At 35.2% G+C, this 21,508-nt stretch overlaps 1 protein-coding gene across 1 annotated transcript in view; it reads left to right on the forward strand.

Annotated features, from left to right (window-relative positions):
• The window catches only part of SHPRH (SNF2 histone linker PHD RING helicase), a 49,098-nt gene extending 30,382 nt beyond the window's left edge, over nucleotides 1-18,716 (forward strand). Inside the window, exons 17-30 of the mRNA XM_021527009.3 lie at nucleotides 1,616-1,723; nucleotides 2,220-2,362; nucleotides 4,182-4,355; nucleotides 4,667-4,729; nucleotides 5,780-6,005; nucleotides 6,872-7,015; nucleotides 8,230-8,331; nucleotides 9,146-9,217; nucleotides 10,974-11,162; nucleotides 13,576-13,668; nucleotides 14,240-14,326; nucleotides 14,756-14,934; nucleotides 16,721-16,801; nucleotides 17,965-18,716. Of these exons, the coding sequence (XP_021382684.2) occupies nucleotides 1,616-1,723; nucleotides 2,220-2,362; nucleotides 4,182-4,355; nucleotides 4,667-4,729; nucleotides 5,780-6,005; nucleotides 6,872-7,015; nucleotides 8,230-8,331; nucleotides 9,146-9,217; nucleotides 10,974-11,162; nucleotides 13,576-13,668; nucleotides 14,240-14,326; nucleotides 14,756-14,934; nucleotides 16,721-16,801; nucleotides 17,965-18,061 (1,758 nt within the window). The 3' untranslated portion in view covers nucleotides 18,062-18,716. The remainder of the gene's footprint in view (nucleotides 1-1,615; nucleotides 1,724-2,219; nucleotides 2,363-4,181; nucleotides 4,356-4,666; nucleotides 4,730-5,779; nucleotides 6,006-6,871; nucleotides 7,016-8,229; nucleotides 8,332-9,145; nucleotides 9,218-10,973; nucleotides 11,163-13,575; nucleotides 13,669-14,239; nucleotides 14,327-14,755; nucleotides 14,935-16,720; nucleotides 16,802-17,964) is intronic.
• Nucleotides 18,717-21,508: the final 2,792 nt, after the last annotated feature.

A 21,508-nucleotide genomic window follows, 5' to 3' on the forward strand; every position in this document is an offset into this window, starting at 1 on the left:
TGAATTCTTCTGAGTCCCCTATTTCCTCGCATTTTCTTTAGCATTCCTCATTTTTAACTTTAAATAGTCAGTTTTCTGTAGGTGAGGTTTATTTTTCTTTGATCAGATGGGCAAATCACTGTATATCACTTTCTGTGTGCCTAAGATTAACTATGTCCTTAATCCTAAACTGGCAAACTAGCTGGAATTACTCTTCCCTGCTGGTTACTTGGGATGGACACAAGGACAGCATTTGTAAGAGACCTTCATTATTGTGTCACTGTTTGGGCTGAAAGGGACCTTGGGACATTCTTAGCTGATCTTCCGCCTCAGAGCAAGGTCAACATGGAATTCTGTCCAGGTATCCCAGAGCTTTATCCAACTGGCCTTTTAAAACTTCCAAGGAAAGAGATTTCACAACTTAACTGCATAACCTGTTCCAGTACTTCATATATCTCATAGTAGGGAGGCTCTGTGTGATTTTTTTTCCTGTTGCAATTTATGGCTATTGTTCCTTGTTCACTTGCCATGTTCTTCAGTAAAATGCCTGGACTCCCAGTCTTGGTGATTTTCTTCTGCCTGCTAGGAAGCTGTTCTTTGGTAATCTCTGAACTTCTCTCCTTCAAGTTACACAGGCCCAGTTCTTCCAGCCTCCCCTGTTTTAAGCTGGTGATGAGTATCTGTCTTACTATTTGGCTGTCTTCTGATATTTTATCATTTTTATGCAAATTCTATGTAAGCATGGCAGTTTTTTCTGTTCTAATGAGCCTTGTTCTCCTAAATATATAGTTTGTCCCCACCTTATAGAAGTTCTATAGAACGATTGCCTGTTTTTTATTGGCCTATAATTCTAGCAGTTTTTAAATACCACATTATCCTGACATGATTATAAAGAAAGCTATTAGAAAATTTGCTTTGTTTATAAATGAGATGCAGAAGTGGTTTTTCATAGCAACCTTTTTCAAGTCCTGTCCACTCCAGGTAAACTAGACTCTGTAACAACAATGTATTATCTTAGTAGTAGCAAACACAAAAAGACTTAAACGTACACTAAAATGCACAAAATAAATGTATGTAGTGAAATCAGTATGTAATGGTGGAAGATACATGTTACTTTTGAGTTTTTTGTTCATCAGTTTCTAAAATACAAAATAAACTGGCACTGCTTTTATAGTGGTGGCACTTACATGTATGTAATGAAATTTAAGCCTTTCTTGTTTTTTTATGAGTAAGTTTTATATGTCAGTAAGTTCAATTGTCCTGTTCTCGGACTGTTCTTGGATCTTTTTATTGTTTGTTTATTCAACACAGACAAGTAAGAATACTGAGTTATATTCCGGTTCCCTTTTGTAATGCATTTTATTCTTATTGTATTGTTTGGGCTTACCCAAAAGCAAAGTTGCACAGTTAGCATCCCAGTAGTAATTTCTCTTCTCACATGTTTTTTGTGGCTTACTAATAAATGCTGGATTCTAGAGGAAGAAAAAAATATTGCTAAATATTGCTTACAAATGAAGGTGGGTAGCACATTGATAGTGATCATTTAAAAGCACTATGGTAGTTGGGGAGTTTTTATGTTTGCAGTATTCCTCACAAATATGATTTGTGCATAGTTTAAACTCTTATTTCCTTACAGGCAGAACAACTCCGACAGCATTATATGAGTAAGTCCAACGCAGAAGTTGCAGAAGCCCATCAGGCCTTACAGCCAGTTCTTCAAACCATTCGGGAACTTCAAAGAAAGGCAGGTACCTCTAAAATGTTTTGTCTCTGACTTTTGGCATCTTTAAAGAATATTATTTTCATCTTTTTATCCAGAACTCTAGCTGTTTATCTTTCACCTGTTAAAATTTCAAAGTCACTTCAGTGTTGCTCTACCAATTTCACAGGGAACTTTGCTTTCTCTGATTAAATGATTTTCATTTGCTTTTGAGAGAGAGAGAAGGAAGAAACTTTGAGATCACAGTATCTTTGTGTGGCTGTTCTGTGTAGATAGCCTTGGTGAATCTGACTGTATTGAAGGAATTTAAAGGTATGGAGAATGTAGACAGTTTTTTAGTCCTGTGTTTACATGTCAACAGAAGACGGGATGTTTTTTAATCATGCTTATCCTCCACTTTTCATGGAATTATCCAGTCTGTTTTTGACCATGGCTTAAAGATCAGTATACACCTCTGCTGCAATGAGTAGATTTGTTTTCTGTTGAATGTTCAAGGATAAATGTCTTGTTTTTCATACAGATACATTCAGGTTCTCCTTGGTGGTTGGATGTCATCCAGACAGCAATACAGTATGCCATCGATGAGGAGCTTGTTCAACGTGTGCAAAACGAAATAACCTGCAACTACAAACAGCAGACAAGTAAACTCTCCATGGCAGAGAAGTAAGAGAATAACTGAAATAGACTGTTTAATGCAGTTAAATCTACTCAGGTCTTCTTACTAGTTTGTGCTAGCTGTTGCAATTGGATAGCAGACATTTTTGTTTCAGAGCATCTGGACTGCAATTATGTTTCAAAGCCAGTCCCTGAAAAAGCACAACTAGATAGCAGACTTGGAAAGAAAACTGTTTTCTCTTAGATAAGCATTCTTTGAAATGTTCTTCTGCATTATCTGCTGTGGTTTTACAGTCTTCTATACTCATGAACCTGCTAAGTAAGAAGAATTCAAACTTTATTACATTAAAATTGAGTAACCTGTAAAAGAAATTGGCTTGCTTAAATGGAAAGTAAACAGACAACATCAGAAAATCCTTGTATAACACCATAAAATAGCATCACTGTTTTTCTGAGCAAAGAAATTGAAGTTGGTTTCATGTTCAAGACAATAGTGTACTGCTTCTTTTTGGGTTCAATTACAGAGTAATGAATTCGGAAGGGACATTCAGAGGTCAGTTAAATCAACCCCCTTTTTAAGATCCAGACCGATGCTTGTTCAATCCAGCAAAGCTGCACAGGGATTTGACCTGTTAAGTATCTCCAAGGAGGGAGAGTCAATAGTCTTTGTGTGAAGTCTGTTCCAGTATTTGGCACACTTGGTGGAAAAAAAAGACATTAAAATTATTTTACCTAGTTAATATTTCCTGTGTTGCATCATGTGTACATTGTCTCTTGTTCTTTTGCCAGGTGCCTTTGACAAAAGTTTGACTCTGTCTTCTCTGTATGTTCCAGTTAGATAAATATAGAAAGCAATAAGGTCTTCCCTCAATTTAACTTAAACTTAAAAAACAGTGCCTTATCAAGTTCTAATGGTCAATGGTGGAAGCAACAAGTATTCTGAATTGAGTACTGGATATGATTAATCCATGGTATAGTGAGGGAGATTTTTATAAAGCTGATATTATTTGGCAACTGATGATATTAACAGCAGACTCGTGGTTTCAATTTACATTTCTTTTCAGATTGCCTGGTTAGGCAGACTTTGTCTACGTTATATTAAAATACACATTACAAAAATAGGTCATATTGAATGTCAAGCTTTAGTAGTGTAAAACCTGTGCTTTGCTCTCTGCACTGCACAAAATGGATGTCTTGGATCAAACTTTCCATGTAGTGTAGAACCACAGTCTTGTACATCAATGTCAGACCTTGTAGGAATGATGCACTTTCTTTCAGCAAGAGACTTCTACTCAGTCAAAACACAATGTAGGAAGTGCTTAACTTGTGTTTATGTTTGTGTTCATTACCACAACACCCCTCTAGTCACAAAAGACAGCTAGGTTTTAGGAGAATAGGTTATTGTTATGTCCATTTAAAAAATTTAACTTTGAAAGCTAACTTGCTGAATGAAGTGTATTTTAGTGATGGGTCCATGTGTCTGCTGTGAATTGCACAGGTGCATTAAAAATCATTTTGTTGGCCAGCAAATACAAGTAAGACTGTATGTGCAGTGGTTTCCATTTAGTTGATTTGCACTGTGGACCAGAATATTGCAGGTTGGTGTTCACTACCAGTATTTGGCCACACCTCTCAAGTCTTGGAAAGAGTCTTTCTGTTCTAAAAGTACCAGGCATCAGCTCTGGGGATACGCTGGAGTGCTTTCTGACAGCATTGCATGTAGTAGTAATAAGCATTTGCTTGTGGTACCAACTTTGTATGTTGTTCTAGATTGCTATTTAGCTACTTTTCTTCTACTTTAAAATACTGAATCAAGTTTGGATTTTCTGTCTTCGTGTACAGTAATTTCCCTTTTTCTTTAAATCAGATTCCGTGACTGCAGAGGCCTTCAATACCTACTCACAACCCAGCTGGATGAAGTGAAGAAGTTCCAGAAGATTGTAAGAGAAGCAGTGAAAAACTTAGAAGGCCCTCCTTCAAAGCAGGTTATTGAGGCTGCCACTATCTGCCACTTGCGACCTGTTAGACTGCCACTTAACAAGTAGGTCTTGAAAACTGAAAATACACCTTAGATGTCCATTACTAAATTTTCCTTTATTTGAAATAACATAAAGCCTTTATTATGTACTCAAGAGATGTATGCACACAGATATCACAGACCTATATGTTAGATCATGACCTTTGTTTTTACTTTTATAAAATTTTCTAGTGTCAGCTATATTATTGTATATATGACTGTTATTTTGGGTTTTTTAAGAATTTTGTGTCGTTTTTTATGTTGGAATAGGGGTTTATGATAATTTGGTTTCTGATGAAATTGAGTGCTTGTGTTTTCAATTTCCTGTGTTGCAGCTGTGTCTTTTGTAAGGCTGACGAATTATTCACAGAATATGAGTCAAAGCTCTTTATGCATAGGTAAGTTCATAGTTTTACAAATTTCTCACTGTTAGAAAAAGTGAAAGTTGGATTTGTTTATGTTGTCTGAAATAAGTTTATGACCAAATGACAGAGACTTCTTGCTGATGGCTTTGACAGTAATTCTATTAGGTTTAATTTTCTGTGTAAATTTCATTTGAAGTAATGGTGTTCAAGGAATGTATGCATGCTGCTTTCTCTCAAGCCACTATAATATGACCATACATCTGAAATGAAGTGGTGGCATGTTCAGAAAGCATGTTTATAAATACAAGTATGCTAATTTAACACAAATTCCTATTTGTGTAAATATTTACTTGGAGTCCAGCTGCAAGTGGTATAATACCACCCTCATTTAATGTTAGAATGAGACAAGGGATCTCAGACAGGATGAAGCTGGAAAAAGGGTGACATCTTGGAAGGAGTGTCAGAGAAGTGCACATAGTGGGCAGTACTGAAAGACATAGATTACAACTCTGTGCATGCTTTCTTTTGGACTTCTCTCTCTCATATTCCTCACAATGTCAAAATTGGATTGAAAAGTCTTGAGGTTACTGGGAAAATATTTTGAGAAGTCTTTTGCCAGTGGGAGTTCCGCCTCATGACTGCTGAAATCAGGAAGAATCGATTATTTCTAAATTAGCATTATTTGTCAAGGAGAGAACTGGGAAGCTGTACTGTTCTTTAACAGTGCAATACAGAGCAAATTTTGCATCCAAGTTTAACTGTAATTCTTGCTTATATAAAAAGTCAGAATCTAAATTTTTTAATGAATATTACATTAATAACTACTGTAAGACGATTTAGATGTGTAAGCCTTTACAAAAGCTATAGATGATTTTGGGGTGACAGAATGGCCTGAAGATTGGTACCAAGGTCACTGTGTTCAAAGCAAGCTTTTGATTAGGTAATAATACAGCTGTTTATATTTACTTGGTTTGCATTATCCTTTAATCATATATAAGAAAGCTAAAATAAATGATGAATAAGTACAGATGGATGTGGAAGTACAAAATCAGTGCTAAGTGCTGTGTTTGGTTTGTTTTGAAGTGTTAAAGGCCAAATGGCAATATTCGAGGAGATGATAGAAGACCAAGAAGGGCTTGTTGATGACCGTTTGCCCACCACTAGCAGAGGGCTCTGGGCAACCAGTGAGACTGAGCGTGCCTTGAAAGCTCTTCTTTCCTTTGCCAAAGCTCACCGAATGGATGCTAGGCTAACCGAAGAAGGGAGCGTATTCCTGGAGCTCTTCGAAGCATGGAAAAAGGAATATAAGGTACAGTAAATTACATGGTGATCAAACAGATGTGTGATCCATTTAATTTATTATAAACAAATTGCAGCTGAATATTAACACATCTAAGTTGTATTCCTGAAATTAGGGTTTGCCTACCAACCTTTTCCACAGTGCTTATTACAGGATTTTATTTTAAATTATTTATATGTGAGCTAATAGTTTCTAAAAGCTATACTGTGTACTAATCAAATTACTAAGCAATATAATTTCATCTATTAAGACAGTATAAAGATATAATTAAATGTGTTCATCTGTTTACTTGAATCAGAATGTAACAAGACTCAGCAAATCCAACACTGGTCCATTCTGTAATTCAGGTTATTTTCCTGAAGTCTTGTGAAGAAGGAACAGTATTTTCATGTGCCTTTATGTTAGGAAACAAAAGATGGGACTTACATGCCAATGAAAATGAAGACCAGCCTTATGATTCTGTCTGTTGTGAATTGAAAATATTGATTCAGTTGTCTTTACTACTCTAATATACACTAAGTTACAAGAATGATACTCTGTGAAATAACTCTTTTTTTATTCAGCAGGGTTTTGGTTTTTTTGTTTTGCAAGGCATAGTTTCTGAATTTTTATTTGCATTAATTATTGTAATACTAGTAGTTGTAGAAGAAACGAGCGACAGCTATTTCTAGCTTTTTATCCAGAGAGACTGGAGAAGAGAGCAGGCAAAATGATGTCTAAACTTCTTGTTTTCCATTATAATTAGTTGTGTTGTTGCTGAATGCTGTCTCTTCCTCCAAAAAGATTCTCACATTTCATTTTACATTGTATGGCAGGGTCATGTAAGTGTAACTCAATTCAGTTCTGCTGTTCACTTGTTTGGGGTTTTCTTATAGTTACTTCATGAGTATTGGATGGTCCTTAGGGATCACGTGTCTGCTATTGATGAACTGGCAATGGCGACAGAGCGACTGAGAGTGCGTCACCCCGATGAGCCAAAACCAAATCCACCAGTGCTCCACATTATAGAACCACATGAGGTAGAGTACTGGGCAGGAAATAATGGTTTCTTTTTGAAGGAACCTACCTACTACAAAAATAAAATCAGCATCTGAATCTATGCATAATGTCCATAATGTGTCTCTTTTCATTTCAGACAGGCTTGGAGGGGTATAGAATTCTTACCTATTTCTGCCTTAAGTACATGGGCCATTTTGAGCTTTAATTGTTACTTTAATAAATTTTTGTTAGCCTTCTGACAGAGTGGCATGTTTCCAAGAGGCTGCTGTCCTTTCAGCAGCAGCAACTTTCTTTCTTTACAATTGCCCAGTTTTCCAAGCTGGGTGGAAAATTAAGTTGACCTGATTCCTTACCCATAATAATACTTTTCACAAATACCTATATAAAACAGAAATAACCACATCAAAGAAGAATCTTTTTTTTCAATATTTTGAAATTTCTGGGCTACCCCTGACTCTGTTTATGATGATGGAGAAAATGTTGGGTTGATTTAACCTCTTAATTTTTTTTTGCACCAGTTGAAGTGTATTTTCTTTAGACACATTTTGTGCTTTTTTTCTGTGAGATGGAGTTAGATAAAATTTCTTCTTTCTGTAAGGAAATAAATTTCATCTCTGTATTAAAACAATTTTTTAAAAGGAGCACTTTGCTTAACAAATGCCTAATAAAGTCTTAAGATTTATGCATGTCTATGCAGCCATAAAAGAAACACCCATTTCTTTGGCCTTCATCCTTCAGGTGCCTGCCTCTTCTGCAGTATTAAACTTCTCCGTTAATACTGTAATTAATCTAAAAAAAATTCAGCTTGATGTTTCTGTCTCTGTATAGGTTAAATCAAAAGTGGAAATTTCTAAGAAATGTAAAGAAAATAATTGACTCTTACACACTGTTTTTGGAACCAGCATTTAATTCTGGTATATATATATACACAATTGAAAGAAAAGAGATGATAAATTGAAGGAACTTCAAAAGAAACATCTAAAAATTTGGGTTATTTTAACCAATAATGTAAATAAGTAATTTTGTGTGCCTTCTGCGTCTCAGCCCATTCATAGTGCTGTGTTCATACTGGGTACAGGAAAGGAGTAGATAATCAATTTCGCCTGGGCAGAAGCATGTCTTAAATTTCCAGCATGAGCTGGTTTTATGTCTCTTGCCAGTAAATTACTCAGTAAATTATTCTAAAACTTAACTTTTTTTCCCTTTTAACACATTTTTTATGTTGTTTTCATAGGTAGAGCAAAATCGAGTGAAACTTCTGAATGACAAGGCAGTTGCCAAATCACAGCTTCAGAAGAAATTAGGACAACTTCTATACCTCACTAATCTGGAGAAAGTAAGATTAATGGTTCCTTGGTGTACTCTGTTTATCTGTGGAAGGGAAGAAATCTACCATTATTTTTATTTAAAACTTCCATCTTAAGAAATTTTTGTATTTTCTGTGAAGATTTGCTACATTTTGAAATTATATGCTGTTCTTTGTGTTACTGTGTGCTCATAAATTTTTTATTGCATTATATATTTTAGTTACTTGTTTAATTACATGCTTATTAAACTATGAACTAGTTTTAGATGTGTAAAGTTTTCATTAAAATTAACTGGACCGTGTTTAGTATAAGACTTATAAAACTATGTATGTCTCTGCATACCTTTGGTATTTTACAAAGAACTTAGTGAAACAGAAGAATAATCATGTCTGGAGTTTAAGTAAGTGTTTAAAAAAAAAAAAAAGCAAAACAGACAACCTCCATGTATTATGTTATTTTAATCATAGTGTGCACAAGTGCATTTATGTTAAAGGAAGCATAACTGAGTAAAATTTAAGTGGTTTTGCAACCATGTGAAGCTGATAGAAAATATATGGAGTTTCTTGTTTGAAGCTTGTATTTTACCACGATTTTTCAGAGTTGTTACAGAGCTGCAGATGCCATCAGAAGGACAGTAGAATGAAAAGTGCTCCTTTTGCTTACCATAAGTTACATATTTTTTAATTCTTCAAGATGGACTTGAGTACATGAATATGCTTTTAATTTGCTCACACAGTGTTTTGGTTTGATTTGCTTTTTTTTAAGGGGCTTCATTATTAATTTCTTCTAGAAGCTTGTACAATAACAAAATATAAAGCTTTTTTTTTTTTTTCTAATTTGTAGTCTCAGGACAAAACTACTGGAGGAGTTAACCCGGAACCATGTCCAATCTGTGCACGTCAACTGGGAAGACAGGTAAGATACTTATTCAGCAGGTATTAGTTTTAAAACATCTTTAGCCAGAGGTGAGCCAGTTGTGTGTCAACTTTTCAAGATATGTTTTTAAATTCATGTTGTATTGAAACAGGGCAAATGAGCTGTTTCTGTAATGTATCAACCAGCCTCTCTCCTGAAATAACATCTTTCTCAGATTCAAGCACCTCTGCTGCTTTTAAATTTTGACATCAGTGTTTAAGTGTTCCAAAAATCGTCTTCGTGATCTTTTTATAACTATGAAGTTATACTTTTGACAGAAAGATTTATTTGCCATTTATAAGCTAACAGAAAGAAGAAGTAGGTAAACTTCTATTGATACTATTGTATTTTATTGTAATTGTTCCAATTGATAGTATTTTTTTCTTCCAAAGAAAAGGATATTACATATGCAAACAGTAGCGAAATCCAATAGAATAGATACTGGCCATGTGGATTTCTTTCCCTGCTAAGCTGCAGGACTTGAAATTCAAGTGAGACTTAATCTATATCATAAAGTACAAAGCCATAATTTAAACTTGACTTACCATGCATTAGGGGAAAACATAAAAGGACTCGTATATGGTAAAACTAAATTGTCTCTTTCTTTTAGGGTAGCTATTTTAAGGACGTTTAACTTCTCTTTGCATTATAGATATACAGCATGAACTGCTGTCCTGCCATATTTCCAAAATCCCCTCTGTGCGTTTCTTCCAAGGGTAACACAGGTTTTTACAGAGAGCAGCTGTTAGTCCTGTTAACTGCCATTATTCTTTATCTCAGAGCTGGAAGAGCTTACTGTAAGGGAAAATAATCTCTTAATTTTCTTTATCTTTTCTTAGCAGCAAGACTGCTTCATTAGATGAGAGCAGCCTTCATGTTTAAAATACTTCTCATTCTGTTTATGCACAATTGAAAAAACATTACAAAGCCTAAAAGACCTACTTGATAATCAGTGGTTTAGTCAATCCCTTTGCTACTTGGTCCCATGAAATCTTCTAGTTTTTCCTCCTGGAATGGCCTAAAGAACAGACTAGTACAGCAAAAGATATTATTTTGGATTTCAAAACTACTGGTCTACAAATTGCTTCTCTATTATGGGAGGTTCCAGCTGACATGTAGATGCTCTAGGCTCACAAGGGGAGAACAGCTTCTGCAATGCCATCTTTTTTCACATATATTCTGTCAAAAAGAGATTAAGACACTGTATAAAATTTTTCTTCTTAAGTCAAAAGATGCTGTCTTGGAATTACCAGTAGGGAAAAATTAAACCATTTTTTCTATCACTTATTAAGTAAGACCAATCTAATATGAATGCACAGATAAAGAATTGTAGTGAAGGCAAATAAAAACATTTTTGTAATATTTTAAAAGTATGTAAATACTTAATCTGTGTTTACATATGAGGCATTTAGAATCATCTTTCCTAGAAATGGAAGATTGTAATGTCTTTCCTGAAGTTCAAAACTGAGACAATGTGAGCAATGAACAGTAAATTCAGAGACTTCCTATAGATCATGAATTTCTCTATGCTGGAAAACTTTAAAATTCAGGCTTTTTAGCAACTATAATGTAACAATTGTAAAAAATTATTTTTAATCTAATTAATATATTAATTAATTAACATATATTAATTAATATAATGAAAATAATGTAATTTCTCTATGAAAATGTAATTTATCATGGATTAGTACACTGTTTTTCTTTTGCACTGGCCCAAAACTGAAACTGTGTTTGGGTTTTTTTGTTTCCTGCATAGTGGGCTGTGCTGACGTGTGGACACTGTTTTTGTAATGAGTGCATAGCAATCATCATCCAGCAGTACAGCGTTGGCACCCGCCGGAGCTCAATTAAATGTGCCATTTGCAGGCAGACAACATCTCATAAAGAAATATCTTATGTCTTCACTGCAGAAGCTGCAAATCAGGAGGATGATATTCCTGTGAAGGTAAGTTGTTTGCAGGAGCTCTGTGGCCCAAACTTTCAGCACTGCATATTTGTTGTGTTTTGTAGCATACTGCATTTGGGCTGACAAGTATATTATATAGTTTTAGAAATAGTTTGTCCTAATGACAAAACCTCTAGACACAAACATGTAGGAATTCAGTCCTGATTGCACTGTTGTATCTGCTTTTTTTTTACTAAAGGAGAGTTTTCATTGGGTTGAAGAGACAGCATCTCCATGAGTCTTTAGCAATACTGACATATATGTAGTGCATAGTGCTTGTCTGCTCTGTATTAATGTCTTAAAGAAACAAAAAACCTGTGTTTATTGCAGTTGTGGAAAAAATAGAGGATTCTGGGCTAAAATGCAAAGCTAAAATACATAGATAATATTTTGATTTAGATGCTGCTATCTTTCATTAAAATATGGTTATAATAAAGCTGGACATAACTTGTCATAATTTTAATCTGATTAGTATAGTTTAAAATAATAAAATAATAACTAGTTGTGCTGACAGGCTTCAATGGTGTCTGTGCAAGTCTCCTTGAACCTTGCACAATTTCTGGTGTTGCTGCCCTGTATTGTAGACATCGCTACCACCTAGTTATTTCAACCTCCCTGGACAAATGGAATTCCATTTTATGAGTAGATGATTCCTAACTCAAATTATTAAAGTAGTTGACAGTATGTGGCACCAGGGGGAGTAAATAGGCTGTATTTTTCAGGTGCTACTTCTCAGAACATCACTTCATTCAGGGGTTTTTGCATATTCATTCCATATACAGTTTAGAGATATCACCCTGTTTCTAACAAAATTTCAAATGTGTTTTATAAATTACATTAAAGAATAACTAGGATAATCAAATTTCATAAATAAGACTTTGAAAGAACATTTCATCTGCTGTTCTGTGTAAAGAGTTGTAGTGTTTTCTTGAAGTATTTCTGCATCAAAACCTTTGAACAAAGCAAAAATAAACTAAAAATGTGCATTCTGTGTGAATTTGTTTGAGCAAAGCTGATTCTTAGTTCATGAAAAACTAAAAATGTACACTGTGGCTTCACTGTATTTACTATTTAACAAGCAATATTGTTAAAAATAAAAAAAATTACCTCATATTCCTTTTAAGTTTACAGTTTACAAAGAATAACAAACTTACTATGGTTTTTATAGAATTCTGAGGTTAAAATCATTATCTTTCAGGACAGGTACAAAAATTGTGTGATTTATTCAGTGTTTTTATTTTAATCTGATCTTTCTCAATCCCTATTAAAGTATTCACTACCTCTCTTTCTTTTAACTTTTTATATTACTGACACTAACTATCTTAAGGTAATGCATTAGATGCAAAAGGAGTACTGTAAATGGAAGCAGTTTAAGCCTTTGATAAAACAGTCTGCAGAAAGTCTTTTACATGTTAGCAGCCCGGCACTGGTTCCCAGCTTGTGCTGAGACTGCTGACATCCTTCCCAGCCAATTCTGCACGCAGCATGACTTCACTAAATTTGAGCTGTCATTGTAGTGAGCCAACATAGTTAATTCAATGTTCAAAAGACAGGTGCAGACAGAAATAAAACTGTATTTGTCCTGCTGAATCTAGCACAGTTTGAAATAATGATGTGTGTAGTAAGTAAAGGCCTCTTTTAAAAAGACATTAGGTAAAATTGCTGTAATAGAAAGTGCATACTGAAGGAGATGGAAAAAGAATTGCATCTCATTGTATCCTTTCACTGGCCTAAGGTGAAAGGGAAGAGTACAAAAATCAAAATGGACAAGATGTAGAATAAATTATTGGTTTTGTTAAGCACTGAAATACTTCTGAATGCAAAATAGAAAGATTTTTTCATTGCAGCTCGCCATCATTCAAAAATTAATTATATTTACAATTTTCTTACTGTTTTAAATATAATTAAAAAGCTTCATTGTACTGAATGTAAGTTTGATGTTGCTAGAATGAGAAACAAAAGCAACATAAATAGCATTCAGGTAGGTTTTTTACTTTGATCTATTTTCAAGGGGTGTGAAGGTAGGGAAATTTCAATGTGCATTTGAAATATTCACTAAAGACTGTGCCACAAAGTTAAACTGCAGGAGGCCTAATGGGTACATTTGTTACCACTGCCCTGCTTGGGCCGTCTGTTTTGCCTGGTGCAAAGCTAGAAAGTGTGTCTGCATGGCACTTCATCCTTCATGTGCTGCCCATGCTGTTTCACACTGCCGATCCTAGTGCAGTGCATCATAAGGGAGAGGTAAACGTAGTTCAGTGCTACTTAACCTGCCCTTCCTCAAGGCTGATAATTGTAAACTTCGTGTGAGATGTGTAAGAAACCTAATATAACATCATTTAATAACGCAGTGAATGTGGAAGGAGTTTTTCACTATCCTACGTTACTAATGCACTTCTTTGACTTTTCAAAGGGAAGTCACTCCACCAAAGTGGAAGCTGTGGTCCGAACACTGAAGAAAATTCAGTTTAAAGATCCAGGGGCTAAGTCCTTAGTTTTCTCGACGGTATTAATCACCATTTTCTGTCTTGTCTTTGCATGTGTGTTTTGAGTTCAAAGCATTTGTAATATTTTCAGGAGCTAGTTTAGCTACCAAAATGTTGAATCACCCTGTTACAACCATTTGAGTGTTTTGAGGATTTGTAGGGCAAGTCTTGTAACTGGTACAAGAATAATGATCATAGTCAGCAGATGTGAAAGCTTTTTTCTTTAAAGGGCAAACACAGATTTGTAAGAAAGCAGTAGAAATTCTAGTAGCAGTAGAAGCAGTAAGGAAGCAGTAGAAATTTTAAACATGATATCCAGATATTTTTGATACATAGTAAAATTGTTTTTGCAATGGCTGCCAGTTTCCTTTATTCAAGTTGATCTTTCTAATTACCTATTTTAGTTTTATGAAAGATTTGGTTTCTAGCACACAATTTTTTTAAAAAGTTGCAAATCCTAGCATTTTGAAAAGCTTTTAAATTTACTCTTTGTTAGGGAAGTTAATTATTTTTTAGTTTTCATTGCTGTTTGTAATGTTGAGTTACTTTTATTGTGTTGTGTGGTTTTGTTTTGTTTTTTTTTTTTTACAGTGGCAAGATGTGTTGGATATAATTTCAAAAGCTTTGTATGACAACAACATGGTTTTTTCTCAGATCAATGGAATTAGTAAATTTCAGGTACATAAAGGATATTTTTCTTAAATTATTTTCAGTGGGAAAATCGTAGATGTTCATAGAAGTTAATCTGATCCTTTTAACTTTGTTGCTTCATTTCCGAAACTAAAAAATCAGCAAATCTGTCTTTCAGAAGCTTTGATTTCTAACTTATTCATTCTAAAAGTTATAGTCTCAAAAAGTTCTAGTTTAAAGCATTTGGAGATAAACAGTGCACTTACTTTTGAGAAAGACGCATTGGTATGGAAGTCAGTGTTGCAAGAAGTTCATGCCTTCCTGAGATTGTCATGTATCTGTTCTGGGATGACAGACCTGAAAGAATGTTACTCTGGAGCCTGTATTATCTGCCATAATTTTTTGAAAATACAGTCCTGTCCCCCACACTCTTCATTGAGGAGCTTTTGTCACACTGCTGTCATGTTTGCCTTTTAGGAAAACCTGTCTGCATTTAAATATGATCCCAACATCAATATTTTGCTGCTGCCTCTTCACACTGGCTCCAATGGACTAAACATCATCGAAGCAACTCACGTTCTGCTTGTGGAGCCCATTCTGAATCCAGCACATGAGCTACAGGCTATTGGCAGAGTACATCGTATTGGCCAAACAAAGTAAGATTTACAATTGTGTTCAATTATTTTGATATGATCCGGAATAGATCTGAAAAAACCTTGTTCAGCTGCTGCCCTATTTTATGTGTGCCATTGTTGCCTCAGTTTTTAACTTTGGACTTCTGCTTGCAAAAATGTCCAGAAATGTCTTAGCTTTGCAGGTCCAAGCAACTCATCATTTATGTCATATATGGCTACGTTCAGGCATGGCCTTTTGGAGTTTCCTTGAGAGGCTCTTTCTAACTGGTCATTCTCAGCTCCAGATGAGGAGCTGCTTAAGTTGTTGGGTTTTTTTTTGTTTCCTTGTTTTGGGCTTTTTTTAGTTGGGTTTTTATTCCAAAAAGAAAGTTATAGCATGCTCTCATTAGAACTGATAAGTTTTTAAATCACAGTTCTGCCCTTGCTCCTGTCTTTTTGAAGACATTAATGAGTTTGCATCTCTTGTTTGTTTCAGTGTTGTTGCTCTGACATAGGTAGCACTTTTAAAAGGTTTTAGAAAGTTGGTCCTCAGCATGTGAGGTGTGTTTTTCCTAAGGTCTCATGACTTTGGAAAAATAAAATTTAAAGCCCAGTACATGAAGAAGAAAAGTAACTGCAGTCGATTCTGGAATAACAATACTCTAGAATAATAGCGGGGGTTGTGTTCTGGAAGTGGACATGATGGAGCATGTACATGAAAGAATGTTAGGACAGGTGGATATTTGTGTGTGATGGTAAAGATTTTGAATTAACTGTGAAAGCCTGATTGCAACAGCCCACACTGGAATTCTACATGGTGCTGGCACTAAAGATGTGGCAAAAATGTTGCAATAAAACCAAGAATACTTTGTACTTTTTAAGAATTAAGATTTCAGCTAGGCTTATTTTTAAAAAGGGCTGTGTCCCAAGTACACTGAGTGTTAGGGAATACTGTTCAGTGTCACTGGTGCAATTATTACCAGTTCAGTTCTTATTTACTTCTCTTTTTTGGGGGGAGACCTTTGCCTGTAAATCCAAAAGCATTCCCCCTGCATTTTTCTGTGAAAGGTTACCTGCCAAAGTTTCAACCTAAGACCTGAAAACCATCTAAGCATTCCTTACCTTTAAAAATGTTTATACTGGGGAGCATGGTGTGCTTTTTCATTTTTATCTTTGGATCTGACTTTTTTCCATTTTACTTTCTGGTGCCTGTCATTTTCTAAATTATTGCTTTATTTTTTGAAATTTTATTTCATAAATGGAATTGTAATTTTGTGGTATGTTTATTGACATTTTGGATTTTGTATTTTACCAGTGTTTACTGACTGCAATTACCGACTTCTTTTTTTAAAAAAATGGTTATATTTTGCTGTCTTCAAAAATAATATTATTAAAACTCTGGGTATTAGGTTTAATTGGCCATCATATTGAGCTCTTCTCTCTTGGAATAATTTGTGACAATGAAGTACGGACACTGTATATAACCAGTGGGCAAAACTCTTTTTTCTTTAGGCTCTGGAGGAATGTTTCTAGTAAGGACACAGAAAGCAGAACTTTGCCCTATATCTGTGTTAGGATTTTACAGCTTACATTCATTTAGTGTGTGATCAGTAAAGTGAAAGTATGTTTACAGGGAAGCACTAAGCACTCTGAAATGTCAATGGAAGTTGCTAGTCACTTCTAATATTTATTTTGTAAAAAACAGAGACATATTTTCAACACTTTTAATAGAATTAGTATGAGAAAAAAATATGGTTATAAACTTTGGCAGTAACAGGGCAACTTCTCTCCCTCATGGTGGTGTTTTCTTTTTTTTTAACACATTCAGATCTACGATTGTTCATAGGTTCCTGATAAAAGCAACAATAGAAGAGAGAATGCAGACTATGCTGAAAACTGTAGATAGAAGGTATGTGTTGATTTTTTTTTAAATGCCATTATTGCACTGAAAATGAAAAGGTGGCTCTCCATCATACTTTTATTATGGTTAAGAATGTATATCTTATATATAATTTCAACTGTTCTTTAAACTGTTTTGGTTGGCGAAACAGTTTTTAGACTTTCAAAGTTTTAACGTGGTTCCAGTAACTTGCAGCTTAAGGTATTTTAAAAGCCTAAGTAATAAATTATATATTATGGTGTGGTTTATCTTTTCAGCTTATCTATTTTCATTGGTATAAAAACTTTGCAATTGATGGACTAGTACTAAGCCTGCCACTAGAGCAACAATATATCATAAACTGTAACACAGGACATGGGTTCTTTCTTTTGTTATTTTATTTTTTTAATCCTACAAACCTTGTCTGACAGTGCTGTGTCATGCTTCTTGGTTTCACAGTCCATGCAAGCATTGTCCAGATGCTAAGTCATGCATGAGGCTGGTGTGCAGACACAGAAAGCAGTTCTCACTGTGGTTTAACTTTCCAAAATCTATAAGCAGTGATGGATTGGAGCGGGACTAAAAATGCTATTTACATTCCTTATGCAGACAGTGTAAGATGTTTGTACCTTTTAACCAGATGGTATACACATGACAAATCTAGGAGGAGGCCTTAGTTTAAGGAAATTTTGCCTGTTACAGATAATTAAACTAAAAATTACATGCACATCTTTGGCTGTAGTTTTGGAATATTTCAGTTTTAGCTCTCAAGAATGATTTATTATCCTTGTCTGTGAAGTAGCACTACTATTGCACATAAAATTTGGATAAATGTACAATTGTCAAGTGATCTTGTGAGGGCTGATGTTTTGAAAGTAATATTAAACCTCATGTTTGGAAGCTCAAGCAAATCCCTTAAATGTTTAGACGTCAAAGTGGATGTTCTGCTGCCTTTGTAGTGTTTGGTGTTGACCACATTTGCGGACAGTAGATGGACTTTTTATGTTACTTAGAATGTGCAGGAGCGGTTGCTGATGAGTGTATGTGTTTCCTGGACAGAAGGTGTGCTTTCCTGCTGAGCTTCAAAGCTGAGCAGGTATTGACTCTGAACTGTGTGCTCTGTCTTCAGTGCACACAGCTCATTACTTACACTGATTCTTTCTCTGATGCCCGTGTGCAATTTTTTCCCACAGCCACACGAGCTCTTCCATGAAACAGTCAGAAGCCTCAGTGTTGACAGTGGCAGATTTGGCTGACCTTTTTACAGAGGAAACAGAAGAACTTGAGTAAAAACATTGGTTTGGCCTAATGAAATTGGAAAGCACCTGACCCAGTAAGCACCAGGATAAAATCCACTTGATCTGTCGTTCCTGTAGACATCATCTAACCTTTGTCCGTAAGAGAGCAATTGAAAATTGAGAAGTCTTAAGTTTTACTGATTTATTCTTTGGTGATGTTCATAGCAGCACACACTTCTGATGGCACTGGATAAAAGTTGCACTTTGCACATTATACAAAAACATAGATATTTTTCCCCAAAGAACATTTGAGCTGGATGCTGAAACTGAGATCTTGGACCCTTGGCTGAGAGGATTTTTACCATCAGGCTTGATCGGCTAGTAGCTCAGTCTGAGAACAAAACCATGTGTGTGGTTGGGTGGGAAATGGAAGCAGAAAAATAAAAATTAATTTTTTTTATTGTACAAAGAGTTGTTAGAAAGAATGACTGTAAATTAATATTCTTCTATAAAAGGCTTGTTAGATTTAATGCAGAGTTATTAAATGTCTTATTGTTAACACTTCAAATTACAAATGTTAACTAATAGTTTGGATATTTGTATTAGGCTTTTAGATATTCATAAAGACTTTTGACAGTTAAATATTTCATTGTTAATGCTTACTCATGGCAAAAAGATGATTAAATAAATTATGCTTTTTTTATGTGTGTTGGTCTGATGATCAGTTAAAGACTTGAACGTTCTGTACTTGTTTTCACTTGAAGCCATCACTAAGTTAGTGCTCTGTTTGAAAACAAGAAAAACATTTGCTACAGAATTTCCAAAACTTAATTGCTTACACTGCTGATCACTTTGTAATTATTTAGTGTTTCTGTGCATTGCCTGACCCTGATCTTTTTTTGTAGCTCTTCCCTTTAGAGATGCAGCAATCTAAATATACAAAATACATTAAATTATGATAGGCAGGCTAGTTATTAGGTCCCTGGTCTAAGTTAGAAAAAGTGTGGAGAGAAATGGAACTTTTGTGAAGCTTCATTTTTAGATATGCAAGAACACTCTACCCCACCTTTGTTGACAGTAGATAGTTTGGAAAAGAAATCTAGGCTAACTTCCAGACTGCTGAATGTAGGCATGATAAATTTTAAGCCTTTTGGCATTGGGTATGGATGTGCATTTACATAACATTAATTTCTGAGGATATGACAAAAGCGAGCTCAGTTGTGCAGTTGGTGTTAAACACAACTTTGTGTTTAGCGAGTGGGCAAATGTGTATGCATAAGCAACAGGTTACTTCTCTCAGTTTGCAGCAAGAGAAATGGAATAGATAGTAGGGCCTTCTTTAGATAAGATTGATCAAGCAGTTTACACAAACTAACATCTCCATGCTTGAAAACACACGGAACTCAAATAACCCTAAGCAACCTGATCCACCTTTGAAGTTGGCCCTGCTATATGTGGTGTGTTGGACCAGATGACCTCCATGGATCCCTTCCAGCCTAAATAATTTTACAGTGTACTGGAGATCATGCTGTACAGACACTCCAGGAACTTTGAGCACAGCAACATTCCAATTTCCTCATCAGCTTCAGATAATTTTGATATTATATGACACAATGTGACTCCACAAGAAACCTCTATTCACTCTGAGAAATAATGTATCTGTGCTACAAACTGTGGAAGCACATAGTGTTTACATTCATAGCTCCCATTTTAATTAACCAGATGTGGGAAGAATAGTTGTCATGAATGTAAAGACAGAAAGGCAAACTGAAGAATGTCAGCTATGAGAGGTTTCCCAACCTCTTCATGCTTTTGGTCCCAACCTCTTCATGTTTTTGGCTTGATGCCTTTTTCGGGCTTACCTGGAAACAGAGTCCTGACAAAGTTAAAAGGATAAAAGCAGATATATATAATGAAGGGCCTTCAGGTACATCAAGGGCAGACAAAGCTTCCCTAAAGGGCTACACCCAAAATGGATGATGGTCATGAGTCTTCCAGACAGATAGAAATTTGGTCTACTTGCAAATCAGGGGGTTAGTCCTCCAATTACAGCTTCAGGTAATGAAGTCATATTCCCCTAGTCCGTGCCCCCAGAATTCACTTTTCATTATACTTTTCGAAGCCTGAGGCTGTAGGGTGTCCTTGAGTTTTAGGCCTAGAGCAATTGTTTTGTCTAACCAAAATGCGAAGACAGTAGTTAACACTTCATATAGAATTTAGAGTTATGCACTAATGCAGTACAGGATTTGAAAAACAGGCAAAATCATAAAGCATCAGGCTTATTTATATAAATATTGTGGTTTCATTGTTTATTTATAAATATGTGGCTTTTGAATTCCTAACCAAAAGCATAGCTTCTTATCAAGCACTGCATGAGTCCTTAGTCCTGGCTTACCTTGTTTTATACTCATATAACAGCATGGAATGCCAGAAAATCTGGTTCTAGGTGCTCTCCTGGTTGCCCTGGAGCAACAGCACATAGAGCTCTGGAGATATTACATTAAAATGTGGCATGAGTTGTGTTACAGCACCTCTTGAAATTGGAACCATCGGAGTATATAGTCAGTGTCAGTACAAAAATGAATTCTTCAAGTTTTACATAATTCCAACACAGACACCAAACTTAATGCTATTTTCCTTTTTTTTTCAATATTTAGTATGTTTGACAAAGGTTTTTCTTTTGGACATCTTAAGAGACTTCTCATTAAATGTTTTTTTTTCTTCTTTATTTCCTGCTAAGTGTGTGGCTTGTACATCTGCAGTGCTTTTCTCTTATCAAAGCACAATAAGCTTGTTTTCATGGTGCTGTCATGGTTTTCTTCTCTATCAAAGCACTTTGGAAAGACAGTATCTTAGCTGAGAACAAAGTCTGCCCTATGCTAAGACTTCCAGTATACTCATAGAAATGGGATTTTCCATTGAAGACAGAAACCTATAAATACTGACTGCAGTGTTTTCGTAACATTTGTGTGTTCCTACCAGAGGCATATACCAGATTCTTGTGTGTTCTCCTGCTAAAACATGTAAATGTGATCCAGCTTAACAGTATTGCTTACCTGAAGCTTCACCTGTTTCCAAATACCTCAGTGCTGACTTTTAAACTCTTTCATTTCATGACAAAGAATGTTAAGAGGTTTTTTGATTGTAGCTGGTGAGGATTTTGGGACAGGTTTTCTCACTGTATATATAAAGTTTAGTGCATTGTAGAAGAGAGCTGTCATTTTAATATCTGTAAAAGCTTGACATTTTTGATATCTGTAAAAGCAAACAGTGAACTTCCTTGTTATGATAATCTTGGAAACTGAGGTGTTAAACTTCTGTTGTTAAATTGAGCTCTGTGAATGTCAGTGTGGATCTTTAAGAGAATTTGTAAGTTAAGATTCCCCCTTGCTCTAAATCAGTCTGTGCCAGGAATAGGTTTACATCTTAACCTGTTAAGTAACTTTTTAACATACTAATGAAAGTCCAGGATATAAGAGAATTTTCATTGTAGTGTATT

The sequence above is a fragment of the Lonchura striata genome, chromosome 3 (assembly GCF_046129695.1).
Source record: "Lonchura striata isolate bLonStr1 chromosome 3, bLonStr1.mat, whole genome shotgun sequence".
NCBI lineage: Eukaryota > Metazoa > Chordata > Aves > Passeriformes > Estrildidae > Lonchura > Lonchura striata.